This window comes from Dendropsophus ebraccatus, chromosome 1 (assembly GCF_027789765.1).
Source record: "Dendropsophus ebraccatus isolate aDenEbr1 chromosome 1, aDenEbr1.pat, whole genome shotgun sequence".
Lineage (NCBI taxonomy): Eukaryota > Metazoa > Chordata > Amphibia > Anura > Hylidae > Dendropsophus > Dendropsophus ebraccatus.
The window spans coordinates 163,304,911-163,324,777 of NC_091454.1; the positions used below are offsets into that span (position 1 = coordinate 163,304,911).

At 41.6% G+C, this 19,867-nt stretch overlaps 1 protein-coding gene across 2 annotated transcripts in view; it reads right to left on the reverse strand.

Annotated features, from left to right (window-relative positions):
• ATP8B4 (ATPase phospholipid transporting 8B4 (putative)) overlaps positions 1 to 19,867 on the reverse strand; it is a 185,987-nt gene that overhangs the window by 74,658 nt on the left and 91,462 nt on the right. For both annotated transcript variants that reach the window (XM_069983371.1, XM_069983382.1), the window contains exons 8-10: positions 12,387 to 12,459; positions 9,445 to 9,515; positions 5,388 to 5,470 (exon numbers count right to left, since the gene is read on the reverse strand). In XM_069983371.1, the coding sequence (XP_069839472.1) occupies positions 5,388 to 5,470; positions 9,445 to 9,515; positions 12,387 to 12,459 (227 nt within the window). The remainder of the gene's footprint in view (positions 1 to 5,387; positions 5,471 to 9,444; positions 9,516 to 12,386; positions 12,460 to 19,867) is intronic.

A 19,867-nucleotide genomic window follows, 5' to 3' on the forward strand; every position in this document is an offset into this window, starting at 1 on the left:
ATTCATTCTTTGGATGGACGATGGAATCCGCCTGTGCATAGAATGGAGTCTATGACACGGGTAGAGACATGCACCTGCACCAGTCCGCCGGCGGGTGCCAGCTGCGGAATGCACAAAGGGTTATCCTTCGCCATTCCGCAGTGTGCACGTACCCTAAATCTGTAAGAGTACCCAGAGGTACGCTCACAGAGTTTGTAGAATTTCACGCCATACCGTCATCTCTTATTGGGACGGTACTGGCAGAAAAGATGTGTCTGGGGGGCAGCGTACGCTACGCTACCCCCCAGACATGTCACTGGATGATGAGGATGAATGGAGGAAAGAAGGATCCCCCCATTCATCCTCACTGGCTGTTTCGGTGTCGGAGGTAATAATAACGTATGCGTCCGGCGCCGAAAACACCCTGGGGGCCATCTTTATACGGGGACTAGTATATGGGGTATGTAGTGGTGTAGTGTCAAACTTTATTCAATGTAGTGTGGTGTAATGTAGTGTTTTTTACGTGTTTTTTTTTACAGTAAGTATAAAAAAAACCTACGCCAACAAAGGCGTTGCTGATAAATGCCGCACTTATGTGCGGCACTTATCAGCAGACCGTGGCAGTAGGATATAGAAAAAAAACACCCTACGCAAAAAAGGAGGAGTTGCTGATTAGCAGCGCACTTTCGTGCGATGCTGATCAACACTCAGCGGCAATAGGGTGCGGAAAATAGAAGAAAAAAATGTGGGAAAAAAAACCCAAAACTTTTTCTACATTCTGAACATCCCTGTAGCTGCTGATAAGTGTATTACACATATCAGCCGCTAGGGGGCAGCAGAGCGCATAATCCGGAAAAAGACGAGGCTGGAGCCGAAAATAGCCGAAAAAAGCCGATGGGGACCGCCGGAAAGAGCCGAAGACCGAATGAGAAGACAGAGGACGACGCGAACCCGGAAGACGCCGATCAGGACCCCGGGACAGGTGAGTAATGTACAAATACCTGCTCTGGACCCCTCAGCTACCTAGCTGAGGGGTCCAGAGCAGGTATTTACTATTTTGGGGGACTCTGATCGCCGTGCCTCCGGCCCGATCGCCGTGAACGGCCAGCCGCTACCGGCTGGCCGTTCACGGCGATCGGGCCGGTGGCACCGTGACCACCATTACTTTTTACAGTAATGGCGGTCGGTGCCGTCCTCGGACAGCACCGACCGCCATTTTTTTCCAGGTCATCGGGTCACCGATGACCCGGAAAGTTTCCGATCGCCGCTATTGGCTGATCTGAATTGATCAGCCAATAGCGGCGATCGTAAGCACGGGGGGTGTTAACCACCCCCCGTGCCGAGAAGCGAAGATGGCCTGCTATGATATATAGCAGGCCATCTTCCCCGATCGCTGTGTGCGAACACGCAGCGATCGGGGAAACATTGGGCGTAAATTTACGCCCTGATGCGCTAAGTACCAGGGCGCGAGGGCGTAAGGGGTTAAAATCGCTGTATTCTCAGGCTTATAGCGCTTTTATTCTTTGGTCTATGGGGCTGTGTGAGGTGTCATTTTTTCGCCATGACATGTACTTTCTATCGGTACCTACGACTTTTTGATCAATTTTTATTACATTTTTTCTGGATTTGATGCAACCAAAAATGCGCAATTTTGCACTTTGGAATTTTTTTGCGCTTATGCCGTTTACCGTGCGAGATGAGTAATGTGATTAATTAATAGTTCGGGCAATTACGTGCGCGACAATACTAAATATGTTTATTTATTTGTTTATTTATATTTATAAAATGGGAAAAGGGGGGTGATTTGGACTTTTAATAGGGGAGGGGATTTTTTATTAATAAAAAAACATTTTTACTTTTATTTTTACTTTAACTAGAAGTCCCCCTGGGGGACTTGTATATAGACAGCACTGGTCTCTCATAGAGATCAATGCTGTGTATATACACAGCAAAGATCCATCAGATCGGTGATAGATTGCTATGGCCTGCTGCAGGCCATAGCTATCTATTGCCGAGCCGGGATCAGCGTCATTCCGACGCTGAGCCCTGGAACGGGCAGAAGAACGGATCTCCCCCCCGCGATCGCATCGCGGGGGGAGATCCCCCACTAGACACCAGGGACATGTGGTTCAAAGCCTCTAAGTGCAGCTGTCAGGTTTTGCAACGGGACCCGCGCCGGCTAATAGAGGCACTGCCCGGCTGCACATGTCAGCCGGAATCAGTCCTGCGGGACCCCGCTCTGAACACCCCCCCGCGGCACCATGACGTGTCAGATACGTCATGGGTCGCTAAGAGGTTAATATTTAAATAGGTCTTCAAAGGGAAATAAAATAACCAGTGGTTTGGTATAAACATTGAATCACGAATTAGTAAAATTTACTTTACTGTCAAAATTATTTACTTTGAGTTATCCTTTTCTCTTTTACTAGTCCAATGGCATTACTAAAAGGCTAAGTCCTTTTCCTGAAAATATGTGGCTATTATTAATTGATGCGTTGATTTTGGAAACCATTATATCAACATGACAGCTCTCAAAGTCTTAGTGTATTATTTTTCAACTTTTTATTCTGTTCACTGGAAAATTTACCAACTTATTTCGTATTCTAACTCATGTCCAAACAACCTCTCCAAAAATCCCTCTTCAAACTTCAAGGCAAGAGAAATCACATTTCCTAAGAAACATCCAGATTGGTTTAGAATGTTCTGATTAAAAAATAAATAGAGATAAATTGTGACTGCTTCCATATGATCATCTTTGAAAGGGTTGTCTAGAGTGAAAAAATTGAACAAGGTGGGGGATGGTGTAAAATAATAAAGCAGCTTCCATGCTGATGCTTCTGGCCTCCCCCTGGTTACTAATTTTCCTCCATAGGAATTGCTCTGCTCAGCCAATTCACTGACTGAGACAGGACACCACTGCAGCCACTGATTGAGCTGTCCCTTTGGGGTCAGCAATTCACAGGAACAAGCAAAAAGCAGTGACAAATGGGAGGCCTGTAGCATTGGTGGCAATTTCTGAAATCCTTAAAGTGAGTGCAACCAGGCAGTATGGAAAGATACACAAATACTCTAAACCTGGAATACTTTGTTCAGATGTACTAACACTTCTATGTGTAGACTTAGGGGGACATTTATTAAGTCCGACATTTTTTACACCGGACTTATAAATGTCCCCGCATCTCCGGCGCTATGGAGATTTATGTAGAGGCGGACTTCCTCTACATAAATCCCGTGCGCATCGGTGCGCACAGCCGAAAACCTACGCCACCTGAAAGGTGGAGTAGGTTTTCGGCTTATCTTTCAGTTTAAAAAATGATGAATCGCGCAGACTATGTGTCCGCGCCCCCCATCCCGCCCCCTCGGCGTACGCGGCGGAAAGTGGCGATTTGCGAATAATTTATTCGCAAAACGGCCATTTGTAAATAAAATAATATGCAAATCGGCACTTTCCGCCGAAAATACACAAACCGCCTCTTATTACATGTCGCATTTAGTCTTCAAATACACCAGATTATCAATGAGGTGGCCACAAAGTGTTCTCTTAGCATAAAGTATAGATTAAAGGGGTAGTGCGGCGCTCAGAAATTATTCACAGAATAACACACATTACAAAGTTATACAACTTTGTAATGTATGTTATGTCTGTGAATCGCCCCGTTCTCCGTGTCCCACCACCCCCACCTGTGTACCCGGAAGTGTTGGTGCATTATACATTACCTAATCCGTGTCGACGGCCGTCCACCATCTTGTGCCAAACGTCATCTTCGGACGGACGGACGGCCGAGTCGCTGCCGCCTGTCCCCCCTCCGCCGCGTCACAACTGTGCTCAGCCGTGATTGGCTGAGCACAGTTATGCTCAGCCAAGCGCGGCTGAGCATCGGATGATGCTGCAGAGGGCGGCCGGCATTCGGGACAGTCGGAGCTGTTCACCGGCCGCCAATCACATGGCGGCAACTCAGTGCATTTAGGCATGTAGACATGGTCAAGACAATCTCCTGCAGTTCAAACCGAGCATCAGTATGGGGAAGAAAGGTGATTTGAGTGCCTTTGAACGTGGCATGGTTGTTGGTGACAGAAGGGCTGGTCTGAGTATTTCAGAAACTGCTGATCTACTAGGATTTTCACGCACAACCATCTCTTTTTTTGCCATACATTTTAGAGTAAAATAAAAGGAGTCAGTAGAAAGTACAACTAGTCCTGCAAAAAACAAGACCTGATATATCTCTGTATATAGAAAAAGAGGTATGGATTTTAGAATGAAAACTTTTTTAACAGCAAAATATGAAAAAGAGGGTAATTTAAGGTATATTTAGGAAGCAATTTTTTTAACTTTTGAAAATATTGATTTTTTTTTAGACTTTTTATGGTGCGTTCACACCTACAGGATCTGCAGCAGATCTGCAGCAGATTTGATGCTGTGTTCAGTTATTTAAATGAAATCTGCTGCAGAAAATCAGCTGCAGATACTGTAGGTGTGAACGCACCATTAAAGTTATATTGTCACCCTTTTATATATAGGGAGTTCTCAGCGCCATTCTAAAAGTAACACTGTCACCCCATTTCTGTATGAGGACTACTCTACACAGCTGCAAAGCCTAAATTCTGCAGTTTTCATACCTTACTTTATAATAAATTTTTTGGTGCTTGGTCCAGTAAAAAAAGCTTTTTATTGTTGTAGGTTTGTGCCACCTGGACGGGACTTCACGGTAGCATCACCACTTAGCCCAGCCCACATTGTCGGTATAGGGGGAGGGGGCCTAGACATTCATGATGTTGCAGAGGAGCGGGGCCTACGGCAGAGATATGGGGTTCAATGGCTGCTAAGCCCCGCCCCTAGGACACTGTCCACCAACAATGCCATGCATTTTTGAGGGGAGAAACCACAAAGAAATCCTTTATATGGTAACATATGAAATGTCTACAATATAAGCTTAAGAATGGTGCCGAGACCTCCTTACATGGAAAGGGGGTGACAATATCACTTTAAGTCCCCCTGGTAGGAAACTTATATAGCTCAAAGTGCTATTACACAGCAGACTCCATTAGTAAAGTTAACATAGAAGCCACTGAGGCCTTTAGAAGGCCTCAAGCTGCTATGTTAATGGACTATCATTGCATTTAAGGGGTGCCAATGAGAGGTCTGACAGGACGGGCACCTGTCAGAAAACCACCATAAGCCAGCTTTAATAGCAGCATTTATGAGGTTAAATGATCGGCATCACTGCAGATAGCAGTTCACGCCCACTGTGTATAGAGCCACCCTGCACCATACTCCCCTTTCCCAGCCTGTCAAGCTAGTTTTCATGAGGATTAATCTGATGGCTAATAAATGTGCTAAGACAACATTTTTTGAGATTCATGCAACAGTTTCAATCCAAAACATTACTAAACTCAAATTCTTTACTTACCATCAAATTCTGCTAGCCTGGAAATATCCTCTCCAAGGTCAGCAGTTACTGGCAGAGCTTGCCGAACTTTCAGATTGGTCTCTCTGAAAAATATGCAATGATATACAGTCTGTCACATTAACCTTTATTAGTATTAATCGTCTTATCCACCTGTACTGTATAACACAGAAACAATAACACTATTTTGGCCTGTAGCCACCAGAAGTGACAATGATTACCAGCAGTTACACACCAGCATTAACAATACCCTTCTACTGAGATACAGAGTGATATTATTCTGTCATAAACATTGCCATTAGAGGTACCTTGCTTTGATTTATGCCCTGGAGCTGTCATTCCACACATATACAAAGACTGGTTTGTTATTGTTCAGGGTGCTCTCTATAATTACAATGAGGAGGCATGTGCTTCACAAAAAAGGTTTTGGTAGTTTGACTATTTTAAATGAGCTTTTCAATCCATTTTTTAAAGATATTTTATTAAAGATTTTCATTTATAACATTACAGGCATTATATTGAATATATTGTATTAAACTAAAGGCATTTTTAAAAGATAATTCAAATTAGACCAAAATAAGAAGTATTCCACTGGAAATTATTATAACGATAATGTAAAAGTAATGTAAAAAGTAATGTAAAAGCAAAATAAAGCCAATACATGAAACACAATCATTTAATTTTATACTATACTACATATCTTGCACAAAGTACCCAGCATACAATATACTTTTTCCTAGTAAATAGTTTTTGACCAGTTAGCAATAATGTATTAAACTGCCTAAATGGGTTAAACTGCCCGGAGCGGAGAATCCTCCGCTCCGGGCAGTTACAGGAGGGTGTCAGCGGTCCCACTGACCGCTGATCACCCGCTCTGCTGCCGCCGCCGGGCGGTAATTTATTCCGATGCGCCCGCCGTTAAAAGGCGTACGCATCGGAATAAAGCCCATTAGTGGCCGCCGTGAATATGCGTGCGGCGGTCACTAAGGGGTTAAAAAGCATAATGTGAAGCATGCCTTGGGTAAGTGGGTAAGTTGGTTTGCACTGCAAGCACACTTTATTGTAGCCTGGGCTTATTTGGTTACACAGTAGGTAGCTATTGGGGTAACTGTGTTATTACATGGGGTATCTATTATATCATTAGTGTAATTACTTTGTATTACATATACTTGTCATTACAGTATATCCAGTACTCCTCCTTACCAGGAATCAATATTAGTGATTATTGTACTGCCCAGTGCCTAATACATAATTCAAATCAGGTAGATAGATCAGGAGAAAAAAAACAAAACACTGAAAAAAAGAGAGGATTTTAATTAAACATACAAACTCTATGCAGGTGATGCCAACTGGCTTGATCTGAACTCAGAACACCAGGACTACAAAGCAACCGTGCTAACTCACTGTGCTGTCCGTAATATAAAACCAAGTGTAAACCCAAAGGGAATTTAATCAAATAAATTGAAACACTATGATTGCTGAATAAATATATAACTGTAAATAAATTATGTAAAATTATTTTATTGTAAACATAAGAAACGTCATCTATGTAATATCTGAAGAAAAAAGCTGCTGTCAGGAATGTAATCAAACTTTACTAGCTGTTTTGTGGTCTTAATTGCCTCATCATTCATTCATTGATACTTTAATGTTTACAATAGGAATATACTCCATCCGCCTGACATTAGCCGCAGCTGATTACCTATGATGTAGCACACAAACAAATACTTACAATTGTTACTCAAAATGTTAAACAAGATTCATAACTAAACATGAAATCAATTACAAGGTTGACTAGAACTATTACATTAAAGCAAAATAATGCTGTGGCGACAGTCAACTGATCATACACAAATGTACATCAGCTGGAACATGTATACTACTCAGTTTTTATGTAGCTTTTCTAAAGCCTAAATTAGCATCTCTATTACATGAAGGCCCTATTACACAAAGCGATTATCGGCCGCACACGGCCAATAATCGTCTCGTGTTATAGGATGCAGGATGTTGGCTGATCCGTTGTTTTTCAAAATGTTGAAAAATCAATATTCACAATAGCAGCGATCTGCTGCCAATGTTTTGCACAATAGAAGCGACAGCAGGAGACCACCGCTATCACCCGCTTGCTGACGGCGTGTGATATAGCGCCAGCAGTGAGCGGTGAACGAGCAGCAAGTGAGCATTGACCTGACAGGTCAGCACTCTTTTGGTCCTCTGAATTGAACCGTGTAATAGGGGCTTTAACGTTAAACAGAATTTCAAGAGATTCAAACATTCTATACTACAGTACAGATTATTACATTTTAAGAGTACATTGAGGATCAGTAGAGGCCTCTGCATCCACTAATCAGTTTCCTAATCCTCCAACCACGTTGAGCAAGTTTTGGTGTGTTACATACTATAGACTTAAAGGCAAACTATCAGCAGGTTAGAAACACCTATCCTGCTGACATGTCCCTATAGGGCACAGGGTGCTATGGCGCACTAGGGGCGGGGATACACAATATTCATTAGTATTGGCCCTGCCCTAGTGCGCCAAAATGCCTAATTAGCATAGTAAAGAAGTTGCTAATTACCTTCATCCTCAACACCGTGTGCCCTATAGGGACATATTAGCAGGTTAGATACTTCTCACCTGCTGATAGTTTCCCTTTAACTATACTGTACCATCTCAGCCAATTACATGAGCCAAGAGGTCCCATGGTAAGGAATATCCAGCCTCCTCCACTCCAGTCCCACAGCTGGTTTGGGCTGTAGGTCCACTTTTCTCATCAGAGGACATAACCGAAACTAAAAGATGGTATCAGGAAACAGGTTCAGAATAGCTTGGCATTTGTTGATTGAAATCTCTGATCTTTTCTTACTAAGGGTGCATTTACACAGAAAGATTATTTGACAGATTATCTGCCAAAGACTTGAAGCCAAAGCCAGGAATTGGAGAGAGGAAAAACCTCAGGCTTTCCTTTATGACCTGATCTCTGTTTATGGTCTGTTTCTGGCTTTGGCTTCAAATCTTTGGCAGATAATCTGTCAGATAATCTTTCTGTGTAAATGGACCCCTAGGAGCCCAGTGAGTGATCCTATCATTGAATGATTCTGTGCACTGGGCTCCACACCCAAAATGGGCAGAGATTTTAAACAATATGGGTATGTTCACACTGAGCAAAAGTGGCGGAGAGCGCCACTGCTCTCCGCTCAAAGAATTGACAATTCTTGACACTCTCTGTTCAATTCTTTGAGCCGAGAGTGTTGGAGAGCGAATCAGAAGCAGATCTGAGCGGAATGCAGAATTCAAGTCCCATTGCCTTTTACAGGATTCCTCTAGCGGAATCTGCCCAAAAAAAATTACAAATTCCACACACACCTCAAAATTCTGCACGGAAATTCCGACATGAAAACAACAGAGCGCAAATCGAACTAAAAACAACAGGGCAATGCTATGTCCATATTTAACAGGCCGAATTTGAAGCAGATTTTACTTGAAATTCTGCGCTTTTTCTTAGTGTAAACATACCCTTAGGGGGAAATTTATCAAGATCCAACTTTTTTTAACCTGCCTGTTTTGAGTATTTACACAAACATTTGCATTATTTGGGATTTGGGCCCAATTTATCATTTGCAACTTTTTTTAAAAGTCACAAAAGTGGTGCAGGCCTATGTCTGGTCAGTACCAGGTGAATTTGTTCGACTTTTTTGCTATCTTTTTACTTAGACGCATTTACTTTCACAGTGCAAATTTTCCATAAATCACACACAATATATTGGAACAAAATTAACACCAATCCACATTAGAAAAGTCCCAAACATTAGACTCTTTAGTACATGTCCTCCAAAATTTAGACAAATCCAACATGCTGATAGCACCCTATAGCATACGAGGCACTAAGAATGAAGGTAAGTCTCTTACCTTCATACTCAGTGCCTTTTCTGTGTAATTTGTAGTTTAATACCACATCTAGCAAGGCCCTCTGGAGCACTGGGGGCAGAGCTACTGCCCACAGAACACCACTCTGCCTCGGGCCAGCCCGCAGCAGCGACCACAACAACAAAAAGTACTCACCCATCAAGTTCTGCTGTTTCCACATAACAAAGACCATGTGGCTCGCTACTGGACAAGAGGAGCATGTCGGCCTGTTAAATAGAAGGAATAATAATTATGTGTTTGCTTTATTGCAAACTGAAAAGTAAATCAATTTCAGCAGGCAGCCACAGCTAACATGATTCCTTTGGTGTACAGTGGCCAATTACTTTTCATTGTTTACCAAGACATTATTTTATTACTTTGAGTTTACAGTGACCGCACCCTCGAAATAATGAAGACAACATCACAATTACAGAATGAAAGCGTAAAGGAAAACAAACAGAAATTACTATTGTATATCGGTATTCTGTAAACTGTCACTGTTTTGTATTGTATAAAAAGAATACTGAGCCACATACCACAGCCAGTGTCTATCAGCTATAACATCAATAGAACCTGCTTAATATTATGTAGGCCCCCCTTATGGTATCCTATGCATGTCTGTTGCTGAGAAAACACTATGGCACCAGACAGGGGCACTAAATTGTCAGCTGTACGGAGCACTGTTCTGCTGGGTAACCTTGGATCCTAACATTTATGCAAATGTTACTGTGACATGTACCATCTAGCTAAACACTGTGACAGACCAAGTACTCTCCTTCATGATAACAGTATTTTATAATAGCAGTGCTGTCTTTAAGCAAAAGAATATGTCCCTCCACACTGTAAAAACTGTAGAGGAATGGTTTGATAAACTTGACAAATATTTCCAGGTGTTAGCTTGGCTTCTAAATTCCTTATATCATAATCAGATCTAATAGCATCATGGGGAACCACCCATGCAATATGCAGGACTTTAAAGGGAATGTATTATCAGAGAATGCTCTATTGTTTTAGGCTACAAACCCACTTGCCGGATCTGCAGCGAGACTCGCTGCGGATCCCGGCCCTATACTTTCAATGGCAGACAAACACGCAGCAGGGATGTACAGGGATGTCTGGCTTGCTTCGGCGGTTCCCGGTGTCTTCAGCAAGCCGGAGCGGGGACAAGGTGTAGTATATGCTCCAGCCAGCCCTGGCCGCCCGATCGCCCCCCCCCCCCCCCCCGATTGGGCGGCCAGGGCGGGCAGGGGGGTTGATCGGGCGGCCGGTGTTAAAAGGGCTGCGGGCGGGTGGCTGGCTGGAGCATATACTTCACCTGGTCCCCGCTCCGGCTTGCTGAAGACACCAGGAACTGCCGAAGCAAGCTGGAGTCGGGATCAGGTAAAGTATCAGCTCCGGCGGCCGGGGGGGTTAACGGGGCGGGCTGCGGACAAACTCACAGCAGGGATGTACATACCTGCTGCGTGTTTGTCTGCCATTGAAAGTATAGGGACAGGATCCGCAGCGAGGACTTCTGGTTCTGTTTGTGATGATAAGTAGGGGTCAGCATTATAGTTAAAGATGACCCCAGTAGATAGCAAAGACAATAACATCTCAGCTTCCCTCATCCACTTGTGCTTAGAAGTGTGCCTTATAAGAATAGGGTTACCAGATGTTCATTTTATCTATGTCCATGAAGTCTGTCATAAAGCATGTCACTAAATGCACTTAAAACAAACTCAGGCAAGATGGCAGCACCCATAAAGTACTAAAAATAAAATGCTAAAAACATCAAGATTGGAAAAAAAGCGAATATGTTCCAGTATCTGTCTCTAATCAGTAAAACAAATCTAGCTGGTTCCCTTTAAAGGGAATCTGTCACTAGGTTTATTCCACCTTAAACAAGGGCAGCATGAACTAGTGACAGAAATGCTGAACAGATCAGTGTTCTACTTGTTCAGCCATTCTAAAATGTAGGAGAATAGAATTCTTGCCACACCCCTCCCCCCACCCTCCAGCTGCTGATTGACAGGTGACTGCCTATACACAGCATGGATAGATAACTGTAAATCAGCAGCTGGGAGTTTCCTGCTTCAGTTGAATAATGCGGACTACTGGGCTCATGCACATAATGTAAAGGACAACTTATTGTCCATGTTACTCAGGAAGATATCTCTGCATCAGTTGCACAGAACAATGTAAGTGATACAGCATTCTGTTGGTTTATGCTACCCTTAGGTAGGACACCATAAACCTACTGACAGTCTCTTTAAGCATCTTCTGCTAATGCCTTGATGCTATATACCCCAGGACACATTCAGAGTCCATGCCTTGATGTGTCAGAGCTATTATCGCAGCAAAGTGTGACCTACACAATATAAGGCATATGTTTTTAATATTATGGCTATCCATAGATAACCATGATGCAAGTAATTTAAGAACCTTAAAAATCACAGATTTTTTTTCTTTCTCTTTTTAGCTACAAACATGAAAAGACATGAAAAATAAAGAAAAGTGAACTTATCAAACAGTTATACAATCAGTATCTATAGATTGTTCTGTAGAACCATTACATTGAAGGAACAACCTAGGAATAATCACGTTTGTCGCACAACATTTCTGCCATCTTTTGGTGATTACACAGTACTGCAGGCAGAGGTGAAGTAAAGATACTGAGTTCATTTTTGAACAGTAATATAAAATAAAACGTATCTATCCTGTTTTTAGTATATTTTATGGTATTCCTGTACATCATTCCCAAAAAACCCTGTCCACACTGAACTCAGTTTAGCTTTTCCTACATTTGCGTAAAGTTTGGACTGATGATTATCAATTGGCATTTCACTGAAATATCTATTCATATCTACCATTTGCTTGGACCCAGGGAAAATATGGAAATTAAAAAAGTTGCACCTTAAAACACAGACATCTGGAAAAGTGGTGCGTGTGGGTGCTAAGCAGGCCTATTTAACCATTTAAGGTGTGTGCAGTGTGACTAATAACTCAAATCCTTAACTACATGATGTACTTAATCTTCCTATATCCTACCTCCTTTTGTTAAATCAACATAAAGTTAAATCATGAATACATAGCGTGATGTGAATGAAAGTATTACTTACAACCACAAACTGATTGTTCTCCAGTCTGATAATATCGCCCGCTCTTACATTCATCCACTTCTCATTTTGCAGTCTGTGAAAGACAAAGGGAAATAAAAAGACATAATTGATTTCGTCTCACAGAATTCCTGCTGCCATTTTCAATCAGGCTGAAGCCTCAGTAATTCTGTAACAAAGGAACATGAGCAGTCAAGATGTAAAACCATGACATTCCAGGCGGGCTCCCTAATATGATACTATGGAAAGAAAATTGGTGAACAAAGTGCAAACGAGGATGAATTTCCTTCCCATACGTTCATACAAGCAATTTGTTTAGGAATATTTCCAAATCATTTCTACACAAGAACAAAATTCAACTTTAGGGAGAAAAGCTAAATTAACTGAAACATTTCTTTTCTTATTGAAAACAGCAGAGAGCTAAAGTAAGCTTATAGTTTAACTGCTTACTGCCTTATTATTTCGTGTTCATTTACCATAAATTAAAATGTTATTCCATCCAAACGTAAACTGCACAATACACTAGTATAAACTGGGCTAGATAATGTTTTATTGCAGCATCTTACAACAATGCCCCGGATTTGAAATATTTATTGCATTGTATAGCTCTACTTCCGAGACAGCATATATATTCTCATCATGGTCCTAAACACAAATGCAGTGAAAAAGATTATTTTCCACATACAAAGCTGATACGGCAATACTTTACTATTTTATAAATGTAAGAATTTAACTGCCTGGACAGAGTCTGCATGTTTATGACATTCATCCTACATCCGTATTATATAGATTGTGGAAATATACAAACATACAATGAGACCTCAATGACAAAGGCCAATATAGACAGAAATAGGGGAATGTAGGTATGTAAATAACACAGCAAGCATAAATATGCTAATATTCAAATTGCTATCTTTTAAATAAGGTGTTTCAGAACTCAAACATATATATATATATATATATATATATATATATATATATATATAGCAATTCTACGATTCTCATGCTCATCTGTCATCTTAGAACGATGCTTATCATACATTTACATGGAACTGGCTGGGCGTGTTTTAAGTAATCCTAAATATTTATTCCACTATTAAATATACTGTGCACAGTCACCATATTGATTTACTAGATCATTTGGCCACAGAGTGGAAGGCAGTGCCTTTTATATCAATCCAAGTACATGTTGTCCTGGAAAACTTTCAACACACGTATTTTATTGTGAACGTTCAATCCTGTGTTGCTGCACATCTTCTTAAGGTTAGTGTACTGGCAATTTTATCACCTCCCTTTTACTATAAAATGAGTTTGATATCTAATACTCATAGGGGGACATGTATCAAGGCAAAACTGCGTACTTTTTTGCAGAAAGGGGCGATTTGCGAAGATTTTATTCGCAAAACGGCCATTAGAGAATAAAATATTCGCAAATCGCCCCTTTCCCCCGAGTACGCCGGGGGGGCAGGGAGGGGGTGTGGAGGGGGCGGAACGGGGGGCACGGACTCAGAGTCCGCGCAATTTATCATTTTTAACACTGAAAGATATGCCGAAAACCTACTCCACCTTTCAGGGTTTTCGGCTGTGCGCACCGACACGCTCGGGATTTATGTAGAGGCAGTCCGCCTCTACATAAATCTCCGTAGCGCTGGAGATGCGGGGACATTTATAAGTCCAGCGTTTTTTAATAAATGTCCCCCATACTGTCTTATTAACGGTTTCCATGTCTGTTTTTTTTTTTTATACCTACATAGAATAGACTGGGAACTTGGAGCAACAACTTAAAGTGTCACTGTCGTTTGATTTTTAATCAATAGTACAGGCGAATATAAGAAAATTTGTCATTGGGTTTATTAGCTGAAAAATGCATTTTTTTTTATCATTAAAAAGCAGTTTAAAGCTCTCTCCCCGTCTTCATTGTTCTCTATGGAAAAGGGAGGGGTGGAGGGAGATGAGGCACCAAAACAGGACAACAAAGAGTTAATTTAAAGCTACATCACTGAGCTATCTTCTCTTAAGTCAGCACTGACCTCTCTGATCTCTGAATACTGGCTTTCACAAAGCTCCCGCTGTGTAATCCTTTGTTCCCTGCTCTCTACTGCCGACTAATCTCCCTCCTTTCTCCTCCCCCATCCCCTCTCCATAGAACAGACAGGGGCACGTCTGATGCAACAAGACACAATTAACTGATAATCAGCAGGGAATGAGAGAGAGGAGGCGGGAGGGGGGCTGGGAAAGGTCTTTTTGAATGCAGATAATGGCATATTTGCCTAATAAACCTAATTACAAAGTTTCTTAAAATCACCTGTACTACAGATTTCTGCTCACACACACACGCAAAAAAAAAATGACAGTGACACTTTAAAATGTCCCTGTCATTTGAAAAAACTTAATGTCCTAGAGACATTAAAGGACAACTCCCGCGGGACCCCAAAAAAAAAAAAAAACACAGACACACACAGACACCATACTCACCATCTCTCCGGTGACGATCGCCACTCGATTCGCCCGCCGTCCGCCTCTCCGTCGCCGCCTTCCGCCATCCAGCGATGTCTCCAACTTCCGGGTCCAGGGGATGGAAAAGGCTGCCAGTGCGCTTGCGCACCGGCAGCCTTTTCATTGGCTGGAGCGCATCACATGGCTTCCAGCAAGCTCAGCCAATCAGGGCTGAGCAAGCTGGAAGCCATGTGATGCGCTCCAGCCAATGAAAAGGCTGCTGGTGCGCATGTGCACCAGCAGCCTTTTCATCCCCATTCACTTTGCATGAAGACGCCGAGGAGGAAGAAGACCCGGACCGCCCCTCGGCTCTGACGTCGTCGTCACCAGATGCCGCCCCGGAGAAGAGGACCGTGACGATCGTAATAGGTAATGTATAAATTCCTTAACTTCCGGGGTGGGGGGTCGGGGGTCCGAAAGTGGGGGAAGGGGGCCAGGCCGGGTATTTAACCACATTACAAAGTTATATAACTTTGTAATGTGTGTTAAATGAGCAAAAAAAAATTTTTGTGGGAGTTGTCCTTTAAAAGTTTTGATTCCTTAGGGTCTGGGTGTTTAGATCCCCACCATTCATTAGAATGACCTGGGAGAAGAGCGCAGCTAAGCACTTTACTCCCCAATTCTCTAACTTTTCAGGAGACAGGATTAATTGTATGTCTATGGAGCATATCTCCAACAGAGGGCTTGAGATCGCAGTGAGGTGTTTAGCCTTGGCTTCTAGAGAATGGTGGGGGTCTGACCCCAACCAATAAAAACATTGGCCATGTCTCTGAGTTAAAAATGTTAGCAAATGAAAGGAACACTTTATAAGGGTTATCTCAAGATTAAATGTTATTTCCTGTAGCTGATAAAAGGGGGTTCAGCTGCTGGAACTTTTATAATTAAGATAAAGTATGTCCATTGTCTCTCTTGTGAACAAAGCAGCTTAGCCATCACTTCATATGGGTCATACATTCAAAAGTCCCATAGAGAGAGAATGGAGTGGTGGCCATTCTCTGTAATCAAACTGGCTACAGAGAATTATCAAACTTTTTACCATATATAAAAACTGAGGAACCTCACCACTCAAAGCAATAAAAATGACATGCTCTGTTATGTTCTGCTTCTCTAAAGCTGACCATAAAAATGAGAAGTTGATTTTGTATTGACTGAACAGTTGGTCAGTCCCCTAATGGCATATGACACGAGAAGGAACAAACAGACTGCAACATGTCCAGCTGTTCTATTTCTGCATAGTATCCAGTGACATTATACACACATATTTATGCCCAGCTGACATCTAAGGGTGCATTCTCTACTTGTCTTGTGTGATCAGGCACTTAAAAAATGGAAATATGTATATCCCAATGATTTCAGTGGGAAACAAAATGTCTCAATTTGGCACCCATTTGGCTCAGTTGCTGCACAAATTCCTATTAAAAATAAAAATAGATCACGCATGGACAGCACAAATTTTCTATTGAAGTCAATGTAGACAGATGAAATCATCTTTTTGCATAAGTTTATCATCCGCCTCAAGATTGAAGCAGCAGTCTCAATATTCATAAGAAGCCAGCTAGTAGGTGGGGCAAATTGGTACACTTAGGGCAGTAATCCCACCCTCAGTGCACTAAATGACTAATTTACATATTAATTAAACTGAAGATTTAACAAAAACAGCACTGAGGATGAAGGCAAAAAAATCTACCTTAAATCTCAGCATCCAGTGTGCCGTTGAAGCATGACAACAGGTAACACTCTGCTACCCTGCTATTAGTTTCCCTTTAAGACTGGTATATGAAACATTTGAGAGAAATTCCAATTATCTGACTGACAGCCTTATTCCTACTGCCCTTATAAGCTTACCGCTTTCTGCTGCTATATTATACTGCCCACACTTAATGGAGCATTCACAAAGTGGCAAACTCTCTCTAAATTGAGGCAAATCCAGTACATGGAAACGTTTTTTTTTTCTAAATAATGGAGCCTACTGTAATTATAAACCAGTGGCATGTCAGGATATTATGTACTGAAGAAAAAGAAACGCTATCTGTGTGTAAATTTACACAGAGCACCATGATCAACAGAAAAAGGACAATAGAATCTATGTAAGTGAATACGAATGCACCTTTATGCAATAAAAGAGAACTCTGCGTGTGGTCTTTGGCAGAGGAGACAATATAACAATGTGCTTCAGTTCAACACTAGGCAGCCCTCCATCTGTTTATGAATCAATGGCTTTCACTAGACAAAATAATGATATTTTGATAGCGTTTAGAAATAAAACTTTTCAATACCTTTTAAGGAGACTAATTTATATAGTTAAACTGCTCAGCCCAAACAACAAACTTCAGCTAGTCAGGTCATGCATTCTAAGCAATAGCTCTGCATTGTTCTTGCTACTTTTTCATAGTCATTACAGAATACTTTTCAGTCCGCTTCTTTTGGCACTATATCAACCATTTATACAAACCTGCACACCTATCATAACGTTACACTTGATGTCACGTTATTGCGGCTCCAGCTTTATCTATGCTGAGCTTTCATTGCAAGAAATTGTGCAGGAACAGAAAAAACATGCAAAAAGCTTTATTTCTTTTTAAAGGAGAGGAGGGGGTGTGTAAGTAGGAAATGTTGTAGTCATTAAATAGGTTTTCCTGGACATTTTCACTGACTAAGTACAACACATTAAAGGGGTAGTGCGGCTTTTAAAAATTACTCACTAAATAACACACACTACAAAGTTATACAACTTTGTAATGTGTGTTATGTAAGTGAATGGCCCCCTTGCCAGTGTCCCCCCCCCCCCCCCAGGAAGTGTGGTGCAGTATACTCACCAGATTACTGTCTAGCAGTGGTAATAAACTGAGGTCCTGTTGTAACAGCAAATGAAAAAGTGTGAGGAGACAAGCTTCTACGATGTCTCCCAAACACTGTGCCTCACAGGATAGGGGATCCTGCTCCTCTAGACCTTTACTGCACACCCTAGGCGGCAGCAGCAGCAGCATGAATGATTTACTAGAACAGTACTGTGAACAATGGTAGCTGTGAAATCAGCACTGGGGTGACAATAGTCCTCACCTTTTAACTAGAGATGAGCGAATCTTTTGGACTTTTGGTCCGAAAGCAGTTCGCTCTATCGGCATGCCCGTGATCCCGGCCGCATAGTTGCGCTCCCAGGAATATGCGGCCAGGATATTATCCTGGCCGCATATTCGCAGGATCGCAACTATGCGGCCGGGATCACAGGCATGATAATAAAGCACAGATGCCGTTGGACTAAAAGTCCGACGGTCCGCTCATCACTACTTCTAACCTCTACCCTTCCCATAGACATGTTTGGGGAGCTGTGACCTAATCCCTGTTAGGAAGATGATCTGTTTTGATTTGGCAGCAGAAAGCACCACGTTTGACTGGAAAGAATACACCACTTCCTGCAGGGCATACAGCTGCTGATAAGCAGTAGAAGACTTAAGATTTTTAAACAGAAGTAGTATACGGATCTGTATAAACTTTGACACCGGTCAACTTAAAAACAAGAATACCAGAATACCCATTTAACTAGGAGACTGGAGTTTAAGGCTGTGTTCACATCTGCTTGAGACTTCCATTTATGACTTGCATGCAACACTATTTTTAAAAACAAACAAATATGCAAAAGAGGCTTCAACACACATGAACATATGCTGAAAGTGTCCCTGACATTATATAAAAGCTTTGGACATGTGATGTAAAAAGTTTTGATCAGTTGGGGTCTGGGGCAAAACAGTCGGCTATGCACTTCACCTCCGGATTCCGAAAAGTTCTCCCAGCTATATCTAAAGATCAGCATAGGTGTGAACACTCAGACCCCAAGTGATCAAATCTACTAACACATATCTGCCACATTTACATTTTTTTTATAATGACGGGGCACTTTAAATATATTTCAATATGCCTTCTAAATCAAAAATGGCAAAACAACAAATACAAACAGCTCAGCAGAATGATGTTCAGTATAGAAATAATTAAAGGTCAACCAAGCTTAGAAATAAAAGACCTGTAAAAGTCAGGAAGGAAATACATTAATAATCATTGGCCAAGCAACACTTCATGAGAGAAACTGGCCACTATATTCAATGGGTGGAGTCTTGTTACAGCTTTTTGGGAAAGGAAGAAAGAGCTATGCACAGCAGAGTTGTGGCAAAGGCAATGGGAAATGACTGTAGCGTGTCTAAGTTCAGCTATATTGAAATCCATATTTAATCAGAAATTGATTTAAAAAAAAAAACACAAAAAAAGAAGGCGCAAACACTATAAGTGCCTTCAGTGCAGTCCAAGCTATAATCATTTCATGCTCGAAACCCCTGGTGTGAGAACTCTTAGAAGAGACCTCTGCTTCAGTAATATGTGAGCACACAAGCCAAGGATTTAATCGGAGTTTGTTTTATCTGAGGCCAGGTTAGTACCTCAGATCATATGGCAGTTATAAAAACCACATACTTCACCCAAAATGCTCACAAATAATGCTCAATGGAATCCACATTGGTTTTGTAGAGGGCTGTACCTTAAGAAGTGTATTTGGAACAATAGTATAGGCCACTAGCAATACAATATAATGAAGATATTGTTTCAATTAATCATTAAAAATAATATTGTCCTGTCACGCTCCAATAGTTTCATACATTTATAGAAAATTACTATTAAGAAACTTCGTTTGATAATGTCATGCATTGCTCAGAGCTTTTCTTTTCTTTTTTTGCCTTCATCAGAGACAGTGTTTTTGGATATTGTCTGCAGTCATTTTTCACGTGCATGATTCCAAGGCTGCACATCCTGAAAACATTAAAGTCACAATTTGTTCACCATGTACAGATCCTACGCAGATTTAGGAGCAATGGCAATATCAAATGTCAAGAGATAGGTCAGTTATTACCCAATATTTTGCACAATACTTTGCATGCTGTTAAAAACACTAATCAAGACCACATAAGAATTCACTTCAGTCAAGTAGGTTGTTTTAATGGTCC